General features: G+C 46.0%; 1 protein-coding gene across 1 annotated transcript in view; it reads left to right on the top strand.

The window, feature by feature from the left end:
• LOC146009564 (uncharacterized) overlaps window positions 1-19,770 on the top strand; it is a 42,064-nt gene that overhangs the window by 14,905 nt on the left and 7,389 nt on the right. Inside the window, exons 8-11 of the mRNA XM_083150010.1 lie at window positions 430-485; window positions 910-1,007; window positions 1,119-1,206; window positions 4,120-4,217. Of these exons, the coding sequence (XP_083006136.1) occupies window positions 430-485; window positions 910-1,007; window positions 1,119-1,206; window positions 4,120-4,217 (340 nt within the window). The remainder of the gene's footprint in view (window positions 1-429; window positions 486-909; window positions 1,008-1,118; window positions 1,207-4,119; window positions 4,218-19,770) is intronic.

Raw genomic sequence — 19,770 nt, 5'->3', positions numbered from 1 at the left:
ACAGTGCTGGCCACTGCTTGGTGTAATATGTATACTGTGCTGGCTACTGCAGGGTGTAATATGTATACAGTGCTGGCCACTGCTTGGTGTAATATGTATAGGGTTCATTCTAGCACCCTGCCTCTTTCAAAGCCCATTCAGTTTCTCTTCCCTGCCTGGGGTGTCATTGTCTGCTGTGGTGCTTCTAGCACAGTCTGGTCTGTATTGCAGCACTGATATGCAGACCACCCTGTGCTAGAAGCACCACAAGCAGAGAGCAACACCGCAGGCAGGGAAGAGGAACTGCACAGGTGTTGGAAGATGCAGGGTGCTACAATGGATAGTAGTAGAGGTGTACTATCATGTTGGATGCATTCTAGTACTTCTATAGGAGTAACAATGGCTTTGTGTTGCATGGTGACAATATTCTGCTTTGTCCATGTCCCGCAGTGACAGACAGGGTGACAGGAGCAATGAGGTCCTAAAAACAAAGCTGTCGGAAGACGGTCTGACATAGTTAAAGAAAACACTGCCCATGTGGCCGTCGGCTCTATAAGAACAGGTAAGATCGTTTTCTGGCATTTAACACTAATACAGCTTCCTTTATGTGCCTTACATTTTCCACAATAAAGGCTGCTCCATCTGTGTCTGCAGCGCTGTGTAGTCCCCCTGAACCCCTCCCCGTTTGCAGAGAGATCGGTCTCTCCCCTTCAGATTCTACACTGGCGCCCCCCTGTGTAGCCACACAAATTATATGTAATTAAAAAAAGAAAAAAGTGTGGCCACACCTCCTTCCATTAGCCACGCCCCTTTATCAGGCCCCTGCTCGTTAGCGAATCATTTCTGATTGTCAAAAACTATCATGGATGTTTGTTCACACACCTGCATTTAATTAGGCTTAATGTAAGTTTTTCTTCCTTTGAATTCCAGCCCTGGTGTTCTGCTATCTATTACATTACCCTGACCCCCAAATGGAAGACATTCATCGTAATCCAGGGGATCACCATATCCCCCAACAGGATATGGAGGTAAATGGAACTGATCTATTATAATATTGACTGTAACGTTTACTAACAGCCATGTCTTTTTACTATTCCGTTGTATCGTGATTTGATTGTAATGTTCTCTGCAACACTTAGAATGACCTTCCGAGGGATGTGAAAGTTGAGGAGGATTTGATTTGTGTGAAGATAAAGGAAGAGGAAATCCCTACAGAAATCACAACATGTGAGTATCACTTACTATAGAGATCTGACCAGTCTCCTCCCCACACTCTCTGGTGTATCTCATACATGAGGAGCCATCAGCCCCTATTATACTCCTGCTCTCCCCCTCACATCATGTCACTGTGTGTTACCAGCCCAGAGATCTGACCAGTCTCCTCCCCACACACTCTGGTGTATCTCATACATCAGGAACCATCAGCCCCTATTCTACTCCTGCTCTCTCCTCACATCATGTCACTGTGTGTTACCAGCCCAGAGATCTGACCAGTCTCCTCCACACACTCTCTGGTGTATCTCATACATCGGGAGCTATCAGCCCCTATTTTACTCCTGCTCCCCCCTCACATCATGTCACTGTGTGTTACCAGCCCAGAGATCTGACCAGTCTCCTCCCCACACTCTCTGGTGTATCTCATACATCAGCAGCCATCAGTCCCTATTATACTCCTGCTCTCCCTTCACATCATTTCACTGTGTGTTACCAGCCCAGAGATCTGACCAGTCTTCTCCCCACACTCTCTAGTGTATCTCATACATGAGGAGCCATCAGCTCCTATTATACTCCTGCTCTCCCCCTCACATCATGTCACTGTGTGTTACCAGCCCAGAGATCTGACCATTCTCCTCCCTGCACTTTCTGGTGTATCTCATACATCAGGAGCCATCAGCCCCTATTATACTCCTCCCCTCACATCATGTCACTGTGTGTTACCAGCCCAGATATCTGACCAGTCTCCTCCCTGCACTCTCTGGTGTATCTAATACATCAGGAGCCATCAGCCCCTATTATACTCCTGCTCTGCCCCTCACATCATGTCACTGTGTGTTTCCAGCCCAGAGATCTGACCAGTCTCCTCCTCACACTCTGTGGTGTATCTCATACATCAGGAGCCATCAGCCCCTATTATACTCCTGCTCTACTCCTCACATCATGTCACTGTGTGTTACCAGCCCAGAGATCTGACCAGTCTTCTCCCCATACTCTCTGGTGTATCTCATACATCAGGAGCCATCATCCCCTATTATACTCCTGCTCTCCCCTCACATCATGTCACTGTGTGTTACCAGCCCAGAGATCTGACCAGTCTCCTCCCCACACTCTCTGGTGTATCTCGTACATCAGGAGCCATCAGTCCCTATTATACTCCTGCTCTCCCTTCACATCATTTCACTGTGTGTTACCAGCCCAGAGATCTGACCAGTCTTCTCCCCACACTCTCTAGTGTATCTCATACATCAGGAGCCATCAGCCCCTATTATACCCCTGCTCTCCCCCTCACATCATGTCAGTGTGTTACCAGCCCAGAGATCTGACCAGTCTCCTCCCCACACTCTGTGGTGTATCTCATACATCAGGAGACATCAGCCCCTATTATACTCCTGTTCTCTCCCTCACATCATGTCAATTTGTGTTACCAGTCCAGAGATCTGACCAGTCTCCTCCCCACACTCTCTGGTGTATCCCGTACATCAGGAGCCATCAGCCCCTATTATACTCCTGCTCTCCTCTCACATCATGTCACTGTGTGTTTCCAGCCCAGAGATCTGACCAGTCTCCTCCCCACACTCTGTGGTGTATCCCGTACATCAGGAGCCATCAGCCCCTATTATACTCCTGCTCTCCTCTCACATCATGTCACTGTGTGTTACCAGCCCAGAGATCTGACCAGTCTTCTCCCCATACTCTCTGGTGTATCTCATACATCAGGAGCCATCATCCCCTATTATACTCCTGCTCTCCCCTCACATCATGTCACTGTGTGTTACCAGCCCAGAGATCTGACCAGTCTCCTCCCCACACTCTCTGGTGTATCTCATACATCAGGAGCCATCAGTCCCTATTATACTCCTGCTCTCCCCTCACATCATTTCACTGTGTGTTACCAGCCCAGAGATCTGACCAGTCTTCTCCCCACACTCTCTAGTGTATCTCATACATCAGGAGCCATCAGCCCCTATTATACCCCTGCTCTCCCCCTCACATCATGTCAGTGTGTTACCAGCCCAGAGATCTGACCATTCTCCTCCGTGCACTCTCTGGTGTATCTCATACATCAGGAGCCATCAGCCCCTATTATACTCCTGCTCTCCCCCTCACATCATGTCACTGTGTGTTTCCAGCCCAGAGATCTGACCAGTCTCCTCCCCACACTCTGTGGTGTATCTCATACATCAGGAGACATCAGCCCCTATTATACTCCTGTTCTCTCCTTCACATCATGTCAATTTGTGTTACCAGCCCAGCGATCTGACCAGTCTCCTCCCCACACTCTCTGGTGTATCTCATACATCAGGAGACATCATCCCTTATTATACTCCTGCTCTCCCCTCACATCATGTCACTGTGTGTTACCAGCCAAGAGATCTGACCAGTCTCCTCCCCACACTCTCTGGTGTATCTCTTACATCAGGAGCCATCAGCACCTATTATACTCCTGCTCTGCCCCTCACATGATGTCACTGTGTGTGTTACCAGCCCAGACATCTGACCAGTCTCATCGCCACACTGTCTGGTGTATCTCATACATCAGGAGCCATCAGCCCCTATTATACTCCTGCTCTCCCCTCACATCATGTCACTGTGTGTTACCTGCCCAGAGATCTGACCAGTCTCCTCCCCACACTCTGGTGTATCTCATACACCTTTAGCTGTTTGTGATGGAATGCGTTCAGCATTGCTACAGACGGGATGCCGGCAGTCACAATACCGATGCCAGCATCCTGACTACCGTCAGGAGACCAGCACCAGGATGCCAACATCTGTGCTGATGCCAGTGCCAGAATCCCGACTACCGGCATCCAGAATGTAAGTATGCAGGGAGCTTAGGTCACTATAGTTGGCTACTGCACAACCGCGCCATTGAATCTCTCAGCAAAGTTCGGACATAACCATTGTCGTTTGTGTCTCCTGTAGATGGATCCAGCAACAGAAGTTCACCTGAGCGGTGCCCCAGCCCCCTTTATTATCCAGATGGTAACGAGGAATATATAAAACCAGATAAGGACATTAAGGTATCAGCAGTTCCAGAATAATTCATTTTTTATAACGTTGCCTTTTATTTTCCTTACTGCATTTCATTGGTTTGCTGAGGTGGACCTACAGTATTTTAAATTGTATATAAAATGTAAGAGCACTGTGAAGTGTTTACTATGAATCACACCAGAACAATTGAGGAGCAATGTATTTTTTAATGAAATATAGAAACAAAAAAAACATAATGGCGGGGTGATATTTAGGTTAGTTTTATGATATACCAGCAATTCTAGCTGAAATGGCTTATTGTAGTTTATTGTGAGGTCATGACCTTTTATTGTTTTAGTCAATGGGAAAGATCATTTCCTCTTTCCGTCCTTTCTAAGGGACACTGGAGACTGTGGGTTTAGATGGGAGGCTAAGGAGTAGGCACTAATTGGTTAAACCTTTTTGGGGGCTTAAAAATTCAGTCCAGTTTCCAGTGGCTCCTGAGTAAGCACAAGATTGGCCTGTAGGACGTTTTCTTTGTAGGCTTCAGTTTTATATGTGTTCCTCAGTCGTCTCATGTGACACAGGCCCTCTGGGGTGGGGTACCTGCGTCCATAGCCTGCGTCTGTCCTTTGCCGCTTCCAAGGTGCGCTGCGTCCCGGGTTTCTGGACTGCATTTCTTTATATACTAGCCGCCATACTGTGAGTTGTAGATTTAACTGCCGCAACCTGCTGCAGTACAGGAAAGCGAACACTGCCTCTCCATTTACTGATTGTATTGTTTTGAGGGTGCTGATATGTGCACGTCCCCTCTATATTTGGCTTTGTTCTTTTTATTGGCTGCCATCTTGGATGCAGTGTGACATGCAGGGGAAAACGGGGTACTCCTGCTGTACACAGGACCCCCCTGCCCTTGAGCCTACATACTGTACTCTAACCGGCATTGAAGTCACACCTTCTCAGGCTAGGAGTGTGTGTGTTTTTTTGTTCTGTGTGCTGGGACTGTCAGTGTTGCAGGTAAGGGAGACGAGCATGCCAATGCTAAGCAGAGTGGCCGCTTACATTAAATGGCTGCTCAAAGTGTCCTTAGAAGCTTCCAGATGGCAGGACAGAACAGGACGCTCTCCGTGCAGCTAGTGCGGCACTCAGTCAGCGATGAGCGTTTACTGCCTGCGACGTTGGTTCCTGGTTGGTCTCCAATCATGGCTCAGTCTGTTGTGGACCTATCCCGTAAGGTTTATCGCCGCAGAGAGGGAAGTTATTCCACTCCATCCTGTCTACAGACGGTTCTTTACCCCCAGCTCCCCCCTATAGAGATAGTCCTAAGAACTCTGATGGACCCTCAATATTAAGAGGAGAATTTCCATTGGATGTTTCTTCTTGAAAAATGTCGTTGGACCCTCTGTTGGGGCAGATTGTAGGAAACTTCTTCTCCCCACCCCCACCCAGGAAAGTAGGATTGTTGGGGTTCCAAGTAGAAGATGGGGGAGGTCTTGGACCAGGATTGGTAGACCACTTTGTTTGGGAGTAGGATTCTATTGATAGACTGGTAGTTAAGGATCTGCTTTGGGGAATCTACCACTCTGGGACTCCGTAAGCTTCGATCTTCACAGCTTACCGAGTCAACCAAAATCATGCCTCTAGTCCATATTTAGCTGCCCCACACAATGTGGACAGTACCAAGCAGGCCCCTATCTATGCGGGTCATGCATCTCTGGATATAGCTTCCCTTTCACATACGTTCCAGCCATAAGTTATTTGTGCCATAGAAGGAATGAGTCCTTGTCTTCTTTTCAGGCCTCCTGGGGCCAAATCTCATCCATTTCCTGGGTGTGCTAGGGCTCTGCTGTAAGCCAAGGGCCTACAGGGTGGTCCATTAGGTGAAGGGCAACTAGACAACCAAGCTCGAGGTGAGGTGACAAATAGTAAGCGTGATGGTCTTCAGAAACTCCAGTGGTGGAGGCCTGCGTCTCTCAGTTTCAGGATGTCGGTTTTCATTGAGTGTAGGATCTCTGGGTATCTTTCTCATGGAATATACCGCACTTTGCAATCTCTAAATCATTAGCATTTATTTAAAACCCGTTACCCCCCCCCCCCCTTTCTTCTAAGAAAGGCAATCAAGGGCGGAGACACAGGCAGTGCACTCTCTGCTGGTTTCATGAGTCATAGTTCCAGTTTCATCAAAGGAGAGATAGTTTAAGTTTAACGCCAACCTCTTCCTGGTGCAAAAACTGCACTGGTCTTTCCACCAGACCTCCTCATCCTGATGTAGTTGAACCCTTGTCTTCAGGTGGAACGATGCAAGATTGAGTCCCTATGGTCTGTCTTAGGTTCTGTTGAGGGTAGACTTAAAAAATACTTATTTGCTGGTTGTAATTTGGGATGGGGATCTCAAACTATTTCATCCTGCTTTTTCAGTTTCTAGCCCTGCCCTTTGGACTCTCTGTCGTGAGTCTTGATCAAGGCTATCGTTCCAATGAACTATTGGAACTTAAGTAGCTGGCGGTTTTGATGACCTTGGAGGCTCACAACTAGATCATCGATTTTTCCAAAGACACGCTCCTTCGCTTCCACTCGAAAAATGGCATATATTACCTAGCAGGGCGGGACCAGTAGTCACCTGGCATTCTTACTCAATTGGCACACAGATCACTCGATCTGTGAGTCTCACTCGATCCATAGAGTATTGTCCGGATTTTGATATCATCATATGCCAGTGGCACAGGAGGCTTTCTTGGTAGATGCTCTGATCACCGTTCACCTGCTTCAATAACCTTTAACAGTCCATGTTTAATGCCCACAAACCAGATAAAGTGGCCATTTACCACCAAGTTTGGAGGACATTCCTCGGTTGGTGTGATCATAGGGGTTTTCACGCCTCACAGTTTGGACTGTCATGCTTATTTTCCTTCTTGTAGGCTGGTTTTGACCAGGGTCTTCAACTTTCTTCCTTGAAGGGTCTGGTTTTTACACATTCAGGTCTCTTTGTTTTCCACACTTGCACCTGTCTGGTCGGCTCTTCAGCAGACAACTGTTTTAAGCTCTTGAGTCGGTGGAGTTGAGGTTGCTTACCTGGAATGTCTCGTTTTTGCCGGTGATTTCTATGGTCAGTCAGGTCTATGATTTGCAGTGCAGATTTATGTTGATCAAACTGCTGCTATACAAATGTTCTTTGGGAGGCTTGGCCGATGGTTTGGTTGAGCAGCTAATTTTGCTTTGGGAAGTCTTTATATCTGCGGTGCCCCCCAGATGGCTTAAGATATTTTATTTATTTATATCTATATATATATTTGTTTTTACATTGGTGCAAAAAATCCTCTTAGAACTAGGTAGTTACTATTCAGCAATCTGGCCAAGGAACCAATAACTTACCGCTCAGCCTGAGAGTGCGTATGAAGCACCTGGGCCCAACAGTCGTTCCAAAACTGTGGATCTACATCTAATATAAGGCATACTGGAAAATGTATATTGCTTAGAGCAGGCATGTTCAAACTATGGCCCTCCAGCTGTTGTGAAGCTACACATCCCAGCATGCCTTGCCATAGTTTTAGCATTCCCTAATAACAAAACTGTAGCAAGGCATGATGGGACTTGTAGTTTCATAACAGCTGGAGGGCCATAGTTTGGACATGCCTGGCTTAGAGTGTAGTATGTACATCTTGCTGCCCATCTATCTTTCTGCTGGCCATCTGTCCTTCGGTAAAGCGTCTCCTTTGTGTACTTAAATCAGCAATGAATACGAGACTGTGCCCATGTGACCAACTTCTGTCTATTGATCATCATTGACTGTGGTTAAACTTTATTCCAACTACTTTTGCAAACCAATATCTTCAGTTTATGTCTTCAGTGTGTTGGGTGACACGAGAATAGTTACTGGTAGCGAGCGTTCCACGTAACGGGAGTATAGCCAACGCATGGCACTCCAGCTGCTGTGGAACCATGCATCACCGCTCACTCTTCCACACTTTTACTGTTAGGGCATGCTTTTATTGTGGCAGTAGCCATGTTTTATTACAGGTATTGCAGAACTCTTGCCAGTGTGTGTGTCCTACAACTCTCTCCCCCCCCCCCCCCCCCATCCCAGATAATGTGTGCAGTTACCCGGATGCTGATTGGATGGCAAGTGTTTATATGACGTTTATGCCAGGAATATAGGGACAAAATGCAGAGAGGCTCACTATACATTGACATTGCTACACCAGTGTGCTGTCTACCCACATGAATGGAGCGTTGCCAAGGGTTACACTAGAGCACCATGCTTTCTAAAGTCCCAACAATGCTACAAGGACACATACTCAACAGCAAAATGGCACAATAAATGTTTTTATTATGATTTTCTCAGGACAATTTTAGTTTTACTTTTGTCACACTTGACCCTTCTATATCAGGGGCTCAGAACCTTTTCTAGCCTAAAGGGCCGCATTGGGAGGTTGCACTCATAAGTTGTGTACACACAGAGCAATAAGATCGCTGGCAATATATTGCTAGCAGTATATCGCTCAGTGTCCCGTTTGCATCAGCGACCAGAGATGGTCGCTGATGAAAATGACACACTGCCGGGAGAAGAGGCAGGGGAAGTCGCTGGTCGGAGGAGCATGCTCCAGCGACCATTAGGGGGCTGAAAATGGGAGCGTGCACCCGGCGATTTTTGCCCGTGTGTACACAGCTTTAGAATATGTAAAATGTACAATTTACTAGTGGAAAAGGCCTTGTAGGATTGATAAAGGGTTCTTATGGAGACAGAACTGTGTGCATTGCCACAAAGCAGGATGTGTCTCCACTGGGAGTAGGACCATTACTGGTAGCAACAAACTTTTTCTCTTGTAGCAACACATTTCCGGGGTTGGAGGCTATCACTATAGCAACACATTCAACTTTCCTCTTGTAGCAACACATTTCCGGGGTTGGAGGCTATCACTGGTAGCAACACATCCCCCTTTCCTCTTGTAGCAACACATTTCTAGGTTTGGGGACATAACCGATAGCAATATGTTCCTCTTTCATCTTGTAGAAACACATTTCCAGGTGTATGGCCATCACTGGTAGCAACACGTTCCCCTTTACTCTTTTAGCAACACATTTCCAGGTGTATGGCCATCACTGGTAGCAACACATTCCCCTTTCCTCTTGTAGCGACATGTTTTCCAGGTGTGTGGCCATCGCTGGTAGCAACACGTTCCTCTTTCCTCTTGTAGCAACATGTTTTCCAGGTGTGTGGCCATCACTGATAGCAACACATTCCCCTTTCCTCTTGAAGCAACATGTTTTCCAGGTGTGTGGCCATCACTGATAGCAACACATTCCCCTTTCCTCTTGTAGCGACATGTTTTCCAGGTGTGTGGCCATCACTGGTAGCAACACATTCCCCTTTCCTCTTGCAGCAACATATTTCCTGGGGTGGGGCCATTACCAGTAGGAAAATATTCCCTTAACCCTGAGCAACACCTCCTCCTGCACTACCGCTGTATCCTCTCCATTTGGCACCTGCTAGTATAGGGTCAGTAGTGGTGCAAACATATGCAGTCCTTGTGTCATACGTGTAAATGTGGCGTGTGTGCTCTGCATGCAAAAACTTGCTTATAAGTCCCCACCTGGCTCTAACCATACAAATGAAAATACATTTATAGGAAATGCTCTGAAATGTTGTAACTCCTCTATTTGTTTTAAATATTAAGGCTAAATTCATTGTAATGTATCATAACTTTCGAATGAACTGTGCGGGTCCGTTCATAAAATACTCCCCTGGGCTAGAAGCTGTGGCTCAGTCTGTCTGAGTAGAACCAGACAATCAGCCGGCTGACCAAATCAACGGTAAAATGGCCGCTGCATCATTTCCCCCCGGAGACCTGCGCACTAGAATCTGGCACAGCTCTAGGGTCTCACAGTGCTCAGAGCTAGAGAGGAGGAGCCCCAAACAGGGATGGCCACTGGTCTTCTAGGGATGGCCATCGTTGCCATTGCCATCGATGGTTGCCATCGATGGCAATAGTGCAACTGGCCATCAATAGTGTTAAACTATGCAATGGATGACCATCGATGTTTCTACCTATCGAGGGTCAACCATTTCTGGGGGGGGGATTGGCCTGCGGGTCAATCACAATGCATGGGCGGGGCTTCAAGGGTGTCAGGGACGGAGCTATGCTCAGTGTCCCGGCACTTTGAACAAAACGAAAGCAAAACATCGGTGGAGGGGAAACAAAACATATCGGGTGGATCGTCCAGGGTGTATGCCCGATATCTTCTGGTCAGCCCTGCTGTAGGTTCAACCAGAAGATCTTGATAGATGCAGCCTTGGATGCAGCTTGTTAGATATTGCTGTAGTCCCCTGCATCGTCCAAGTGTGTATGCGCATGCTGATGCAGGACACCATCGCCCGTTGGATCGGCCGGCTGGCTACACAGGATGCTCAGGAGCAGAGCATTGTGTGTTCAGGTGGGAAGGATCATGTTGGAGGTGTGGGAACACAAAAGTGGTTCATTGCAGTGTTACTCGTAACAATAAGCTTGCGAGCAGGGCCCTCCTACATTTTGACTGTCTGTAAATACCCTGTTTTGTTGTTTCACTGTCTGCTATTGTAAAGCGCAACGGAATATGCTGCGCTATATAAGAAACTGTTAATAAATAAATAATAAAATAAACAATACAAGATGTGACAAGACAGACAAAAGGTTTTTTATACATAAAGGTGAAACTGAACACGATCTAAACACCCCATCCCGATATAAACACGCTGGGTGTAAGAAAGCTGTATACAGTTGTGTTGCCCTGATATTACCAGTTTAGTATCTATATCAGTGTCGGCTAACCTTAACACTCCAGCAGTTGTTGAACTACACATCCCAGCATGTCCTGCATCAGTTTTAGCATGGCCAAATAGTAAAAGTGTAGCAGGGCGTGCTGGGATGTGAAGTTCAACAACAGCTGAAGTATCAAGGTTAGCCATCACTGATCTATATAAACCAGCCAAAGAAACGCAATATAATCATATGGACGTGCTTACTGGTAGTATACGGCACTGCCGTTATCAGTTTAATGCCTGTACACCCCAAACTAAGAAAGTAGCAGCAGTACACTGTAAAGATGTCCTCTGTGTAGGTCTGCTTCTGCGGGATGGCGGTCATATGGACCACTATTGGATGACAGGTCAAAGGTCAACATGCATTTAGGGTGACATAGACAAAAAAGGTTGACACAGAAAATGTCGACATGAAAAAGGTTGAAATTAGGGTACTTGTGTATTATCAGGGCGCCCGATGTAATGTAAATCGCATCTGATTTATCGTCCGATCTGCGATGCGATTCAGCGGCCGATTTTTTTGCAGATTTTCGTCCATTTCCTGCCGATTTGCATGCTATTCCATCCTTGCACACCCCCAGGTACTTGTTTCCTAGCACGGCGCCCATTGCATACCATGGCATAACATATGTGATGGTATGCGATGCGATTTTCGGGAAAATGCCCCTGATTGTACAATTAAATATCTCATAGCATTGCATGCCAGCAAGTGGCATGCGATGCGATTCGCAATGTTAAATGCACCCCCATTGTCAACACCACCCCCACTATCAACGCCAACCCTAAGCGTGGCGAGCGCATACCCCCACTATCCATGTCGGTGTGGAGTTGATTTTAGATAGTGTGGCGAGCCACCGAGCCCGAAGCGTGGCGAGGGGCCGCGGATTACTTTACATGTATTCCACGTCCCCTTGCGGGGCTCGCTGCGCTCGCCACACTATATAGAATCAACTCCACGCCGACGTGGATAGTGGGGGTATGAAAAGGTCGGAGGATGCGTACCGCTGCCCCTCGCGGGCTCGTTGCGCTCACCACGCTTCGGTTGGCATTGATAGTGGGGGTGGCGTTGACAATGGGGGTGCATTTAACATTGTAAGCACCCATCAGGGTGCTTGTACAATTAAATCGAATCGCATCACATGCATCGCATGCCGCTATATTGAATGTGATGTGATTCACTACGATGGAAATCGGGGGTGTGCAATGATGGAATAGCATGCAAATCGGCCGCAAAATCGCATCCGATTTTTGCATGCGATTTGCAGCCGATTTTCGGCCGATTTCGCGGGAGCCCTGATAATACACAAGTACCGAAATTAGTTTTTCACATTTTTTTTTACCATCCCAGTGGACACGGAGGGGGAATATAATAGTGTGCTGGGCACTGTGCCCGAAGCATGGCGAGCAAACGCTGTACACGTATGCAGTGCCCATGCCGACATTTGTAGACGTATAAATCAAAAAAACTCCTAATGTCGACATTTTTATGCTGACCTGTTGGTTTTGTCTACATTTTGCTTGTGTTGACTGTTTGTCTATGTCCACTTAAGGCATGTCGACCTTTTTGGAGTGTGGACCTAGTGACTGTCAACCTTTTTTCACTGTTGACAAGTCGACCCATACCCACTTCCGCAGGGTTGTCCTGCCTGGTGTTCCTGAAAAGTGTCTGCAGAGTTTATATCATGGTAAGCCAGGCATGTCCAAACTGTGGCCCTCCAGCTGTTGTGAAACTACACACCCCAGCATGCCTTGCCATAGTTTTAGCATTCCCCATTTAGCAAAACTGTGGCAAGGCATGATGGGATGTGTAGTTTCACAACAGCTGGAGGGCCATAGTTTGGACATGCCCGTGGTAAGGTGAAATACTGTCAGTGTCTCATTCCAAACCCAAAGCAATGTTCAGCTCAAATGAAGTAAAGTATTGTACTGCCTTACCTTATGAAGAAACGGTCCACTAAAAGCGAAACGCGTCAGTGAGGCAGTGTCTTTGTTCTGTGGCACCCCACATTGGATTGCTCAAATCCTATGGGAGCGCTACTCCTATGCACAATACAGGGGAAGGCTAGCGGGTATAACAGAGTTCTAGTGTAAGTGCCTTTGCTGGGTACTATTGGGCATTCACAGGTGTGTCTGTACCGCGCGTCACTTATCTGGCATTCCAGTGTACACTGGCGGAATCATTCTAGTAACTCGCTGAGGTGGCTGGCCTGAGGTGCGTGCCAGGGGACCGGATTATCAGACGCGGCAACACAGTACCACGTAGCCACTCATAATGGCAGCCTCTGCCCCCTTTCCTTTGTGATTAAAGTTGGACCACCGTTTCTGGATATTTTTTTTTTCTCTGGATCCGCTTCACCTTTTTTGAGATCTGCTCTACTTTTACTGGGCTTGCTCCACCTTTTTTTCCTGGATCTGCCCCACTGGGGTTTTTTTTCTGGATTTGCTCCACTTTCTTTCTTTTTTTTTCTTCTGGATCTGCTCCATCTTTTTTCTCCCTGGTTCTGCCTCACCTTTTCTGGATCTGTCTCCACCCAACCACCCCCCCCCCCCCCTGGATCTGCCCCACCTTTTTTTCACCCCTGGATCTGCTCCACCTTTGTCTGGATCTGCCGCACCTTTTCTGGATCTGCTCCACCTTTTATGGCCTGCTCCACCTTCCTCTTTCCTGGTTTTTTTTTTATATCTCCCCCCAGGTTCGTAGTGATTCGTTCTTTTCGGTAGTTTGTTTTGGCATAGGATTTACCGCGGTCATAATCGAAACGACGATCCGGAATATCACATCCAACTCTCTATCTGTCATGGGAGAAACTTTTTTTGACATATGGTCTCTCTAGGACTTCTTCGGAAGGCAGTGACCCTCCGAAGACCTCACTCGCCAACCCCCTCCTCCATTATGTCTCCACAAGGTTTTGGCTTCAATCCTGTCGTATGTGTTTCTTGCCCGGTGGAAGTCAGCAAGGAGGTGGGTTTTTTGTGGGGGGTTAGCACACGGACGTTTCGTTTTCGACAGTTGTCACCTAAACCGGACGTCACCCAAGCTGAATTGTATTTCTAGCAATTTCACGAAGTTTCTTCTTTGTAACGCACATACTGCTTGTTCTGGTAAGTGGCTGTTCTATGTTGTCATGGATTTACTGGGGCATTAATGGATGGATTAAGGGATAGGGCAATGTTCATCACCGTATACTATTAATATTGGCTTTATTAGTGTTTTGTATGTTCGTTGTCTGTCACTACCAATGCTGTAACGTTCCTTTTTGACTATGACCTATGTAAGAACACCGGAACTTAAACAATACCCCTCTAGAAAAGCAATCACGCTACCTGCCCCTTAGTAAAATACACTATCTACTTGGCATGCTGTTATACCTCTATCATGTTACTGCTGCACTCCGGATGGGTTTGAAAAAACATATAATGGTTTATAAAGGGGCTATGTGATGAGATATTGTGCATAGGTCAACCACACATTTTACATGGTCTCGTTTCTCTCCACAGAATTATACGGCAGCCGAAAAGAACCCAGAATTCCTCAGGGAGTTCATTGCGGCCTACCGGGCACACCCGTGCTTGTGGAAGTGCAAGTCTACTGATTACACCAACAGGCAAAAGAGGGCAAGGGCTATAGAGAACATTGTGAATTTAAGCAAGCCCCATTACCCCAAAGCTAATGCTGCATGGGTCACCAAGAAAATCCAAAACATGCGCACAGTCTTCAAGAAAGAGTTCAATAAGATTGAGGCCTCCAAGAGATCTGGGGCAGGAGAGGTTTACGTGCCCCACCTCTGGTACTTCAACCTGCTCACCTTCACTGTGGACCAGGATGTGCAGAGGGCATCACTGAGCTCCACTATCATGGATGTGAATCAGGGAGCAAGCTGTTCATCGCAGGTGGTTGAGGACAAGGAGGAACTGTCGTTAAGTGTCATGGTAAGTCTATACGAAACCGGAACAGTAGTTTTGACTACTACTTTAATTTATCCAATTGCATAGCTTTATTTACCCAACAAACAGGCAGTATTGTGAAAGATGTCTCAATGCATCTATAGCAATGTATCATTCTGCCCAGTTCAATTAATTTAAGGTACTTTTACCTGTTTGGCCTCGCCAGTTCGCAGTGACCTCTCAGTAGGCCAGGCTTCAGGAGTGTCCATCTTCTTCATTGACTCTTCTTTACCAGATGTAGATATGCCAGCACTGGAATAGACTTTCCACCTTAAACAGTTATTGAGGACACCACAGGCTGATCTTGCGCAGTCAGTTGGGTCAGTCCTCGGAAAAATGGTAGTATGGAATATCCTGAAGCGGTTGCTCAGAATTCCAAAGGCTTTATAAATCAACTGTCGAGCTCTTGACAACCTGTAGTTGAAGATGCACTTCTTATTTCTTATCATTGAGACACCTTTTGAGGGTGTAGATTATGTACGTTGTTGTGGGCGAGGTGTTTGGGCTAAACATCAAACACTATAGTAAGTCCAAACATTGGAGAGGGCCAATGTAGGGTGTCCTTTCTTGAATCTATGGTGAAAGTATGTTTGTTCCAAAGACCCATCATAGGAGACTCTTCCATTCTCAATTAAGTCGTTATTAACTTTGACAATCGCCATCAGGGTAAAACTGAAAAGTCCTTGCAGTTATCGAATTAAGAACCATTGCTGAAGGGATGGGTCAAGCTTCTTCAACGATTTGTCAATCCCAGTGGTCTTCAACCCTCTGGGCAATAGTCAGCAAACATTCTGTTGTTGGAGGCTGCTAGAAAGAGAAGATCTTAATATTAAACAAAATAAACTATATTGAAATACAAACTATAACATTTTATCTTCCAGCCACCAGCACCGGCTTTTCTAGAGGAACCAGAGCCGATGGCAGTACGCTGTGATGATCCTCCTCCTCCCCCCACACCGGTCATCCCCGCTCCTGCATTTATACCACAGTCCTTGCCACACAGAAGGACCAAGAAGCGTCCACACGAGACAGGAGATGTGTCCATTGATGAACTCATGAACCAGGTTCTCCAATCGGCCAACAAAGTGCTAAATAGGAGGACTGATGCCACGGACGCCCTTGGGGCTTATGTGAGCGCCAAGCTAAGGCAGATGGATGAGCGGAACAGATCGGAAACCGAGAGGATGATCATTGAAGCTGTATATAAAGGGGGTAGAGGGGAGTTGGATGGAAGCAGCTTCATTGCCACACCTCATAGGTCACACCAGCAACAAGAGGGGTTCAGGCATGTCTTTACTGCTACCCCATCACAAACCCCATTCAACGCCCCGATTCACCAGCAGTACACCCAAGACTCCCTTCCCCCACCTCCTGGACCCTCCACCTCTGCTAGCAGTAGCAGCATGATGGGGAACAGTGGTAGCCCATCGCCTGAGAACAGTGTGTCCCCAAACCAGGTCTACAGCTACGAACATCTCTAAATTTTTCTAACTGTGTATATATACATTTTTTTTAGATAGTTTAAATGTTAGGTTTTCTTTTTGTATATATTTATAATTTCCCAATTGTAACTGTTTATTTAATGTTTTAGTTGTAGAGTTAAATGTTGCGTGTTTAGAAGATTGTATATGTTTATTGAAAAGGTTTTTGTTAAGTCCGTGAAGGTTTTAAAATCACTTTGATAAAAAAAAAAAACGCATTGTGTGGCATCTCTTTGGATTTACCATTGAATATTGGTCTTTAAGCATGTCCCGTGGATGGTTGCGCCCAGTGCCTGCTTTGAGTTGAGCGTGGTGATCTTGAGACTGGCCGGGGACCTATTTTATGGAGATGTGGCTCTCCATGACATATGTGTCTTGCCTCTTGATGTGCAGGGAGACCAGTTGAATAAGATCCTGGAATGTGGGACATCCATCCTCAGAAAATTCATGTAGTAATCCGGATTACGGCCATACACTCAATGTAATTGGGTCATACAGGACTTGATAAAATGTAGAATCTATCAATATCTGTAAATGAGCCACATTAAAGCAGTGACTTACATTACCGAATATAGCGGTGCATTGGTTTATACACATTGGGGCTAATACAATTCTTCCATGTGCCCCCTGCTGGCCTTCTATAGTAATGGGCACATATTAGAGCAATTCAATTGTTTCTCCGCTATACAGCCATTACCTGCAGAACACACATTTTTTTATATATATTTTAAGTGCCCAAACACGGTCTTTTAGATACTGGTGAGGCAAAGTTAGACGGGTTTAGCTGCTTTGCGCAGCTAATCCTTGTGCTTTCAGCTGCGTCAAATACTAAACGAGGGCTGATCAGAGCAACAATTGAATTGCTCTGATAAATGCCAATTAGCATAAATGGCCAGCACGGGGCACTCTTAAGAACTGAATCGCCCCCATTGCTGCATCAGCAGTCATTATAGCCTTAGGTGCCGCTGTAGGAAGTTATCAGTATAAGGAAAGGCTGCGTGATGTCACATGGAGCCGCTGAGATCCAAAACATGGACTAGCAGCTAGGGGGCAGCCGGTGATGTGCGAGCGTTTCGTGCTTAAGGGAGGGACCCGGTTTGCGACTTTGCCCTGTTCTGATGCCAGGGGTTATAGAATCAGGCCCTGGGTATGGGATTTTACTGTACATTGGAATACAAATAGGATACACAAGCAGCTTCTGCTGATTTAATTAATATGTGGCTGTAATTGCATACCAAATGCTACTTTACAGTTTTTTTTACAGGAAACCCCTAATGTAGCATTTTGTATGCAGTTACAGCCACGTTAACACACACAGTATAGACATGCCCCATATTTTAATCAGCAGAAGCTACTTGTGCCTCCTATTTGCTATGTTTTGCAAAAAATAAGATGCATTGTAGCCATGAAAGTCACACACAAAGACGCTCAGTGCTGCAGAGTCACACGGGGCTCACGCATTAGGTGTAACATGGCTTGTAGACATCTGTATTTTTCATATACACATAATACACACAGCTTGAGCATACAGAGGCTGGTTGGGAATGGTGCACTGGTCTTTGTGTTGCTTGCTAAAAATCCACAATATGTACAGAAAGTGGCAAATATGGAGAGATACATTAACATTGCTAGGGACTAAGGTGACCGGCCCAATCTAAAATATATATATAAGGCTAAATACCCCTTACTGCTGAGGTAAAGTACCACCAGTGACTACTAGAGGCCACCCGACAGACCAAATGACTCCTTAACAGAAAGTGAAAGCAAAATGATCTGTTTCAAACTTCCTGGATATGGACTGAGGGAGTTGTGATGACAGAGATTACAGATAGGAGCAGATAGGGACTAAGGTATGCAATCCGGGATACCGAGTGTTGGAACGTCCCAAGAGTCAGAATCCTGGGCCATTTTCACCCATCTCGACAGGCAGAACTCAATGTCGACTGTCGAAAGGGGGGTGTGGCGGCAAAAACAGCCATGGATTCGACAAATTCAGGGCCGTTTCCGACCAAACAGATCCAACTGGTTTAAAAGTCGGATCAGTTTGTCGAATTCCACGTTCAATGCTGTTGAAAGCGGCAGCATTGAATAGACGGCAGGCGCCATTTTCCCTGTCAGTAATAGCACCGGACATTGAATACCCCCCTAAGCAGTTATTGTGACAGGCTTTTAACTAGCATACCAATAATCTTCAGTTTGTCAAACTTGGTCCTCAGGACCCCACACAGTGCATATTTTCCAGGTCTCCTCACAGAATCACACGTGAAATAATTAGCTCCACCTGTGGATCTTTAAAAATGTGCACCTTCCGGGTGACCAATAAGGTACGATCTATTATCTATTATTTTGTAGAAGGTACAACATAAATAAGAAGTAGAATCTGATTGGAACTCCCATCTTAGTCAATTTACCACAGATAGAATAGGGAAGGAACACTATTGTCCCAACACAGTCACCACTTTCTGTCCGTGTGCATAATTTATATATTTACAGTTTCTTATATAGCACATCATATTCCGTTGCGCTTTACAATTGGAAACAACAGTGATTGAACAAACTGGGTAGATACAAACCGACATGGAGGTAGGAGGGCCCTGCTTACAATCTATAGAGTGCATCAACTTATTGCGGCTGCCCAATTGCCTCTTCATTTTGGTTTTACTGCCACTGTATTGCTTCACCTTTACCCTATTGCTGTGTGCTATCTACCTTCCTTTTTGTATTTATATATTCACATATTGCTTATCCCGCTCATTATATCCTAAATAGTGAGCCCAAGATGGCCGCCTTGGCTGATCCTTTTAATGACCAGGAGAAACAATCTGTGGATCAACTGATGCCAGTATCTTGTATCTTCCATTTCTATCCATGCATTTTGCCCAATGTGTGATAATGTAAATGAGAGGCATTGTTTGTCCATATCCCACTTATCACAACCAGTTTAACCATCGTGGTGGTCTCGAGACGGCCTGGGTTTTCCGTGGATGAGCAAAACTGACGATTCTATGTGCAACTGTTTTTTTGTATTTTGTACAGCCCCGAAATGTAATATTCCTAAGTATTGCTACGTTTTGTAACCTATGTGGTTGCACCCAAGATGGCCGCCTCAATCGCACTCCTCTGGGTATCTTGTACAGTGGATTTTATATTCACCCACTGTAACAACCATATTGCACCCAAAATGGCTGCCTCCTTTGTAATGTTGTTTCTTTCCCACAAATATAAAGTGCTTTGAGACCTGTTCTATATAAATAAATTGTTATTTTAGGCCGTCTCATGCACTTTTATATTTTAACCAGTATTGCACATGTAGCCTGATGTTGCAGGGTGTGTAGCCCAAAATGCCCCTTAATGATTGTATTAAGAATGATAGGATTATTA

Source organism: Crinia signifera, chromosome 6, assembly GCF_055691185.1.
Source record: "Crinia signifera chromosome 6, ASM5569118v1, whole genome shotgun sequence".
NCBI lineage: Eukaryota > Metazoa > Chordata > Amphibia > Anura > Myobatrachidae > Crinia > Crinia signifera.
This window is presented reverse-complemented; position numbering and strand designations above follow the sequence as displayed.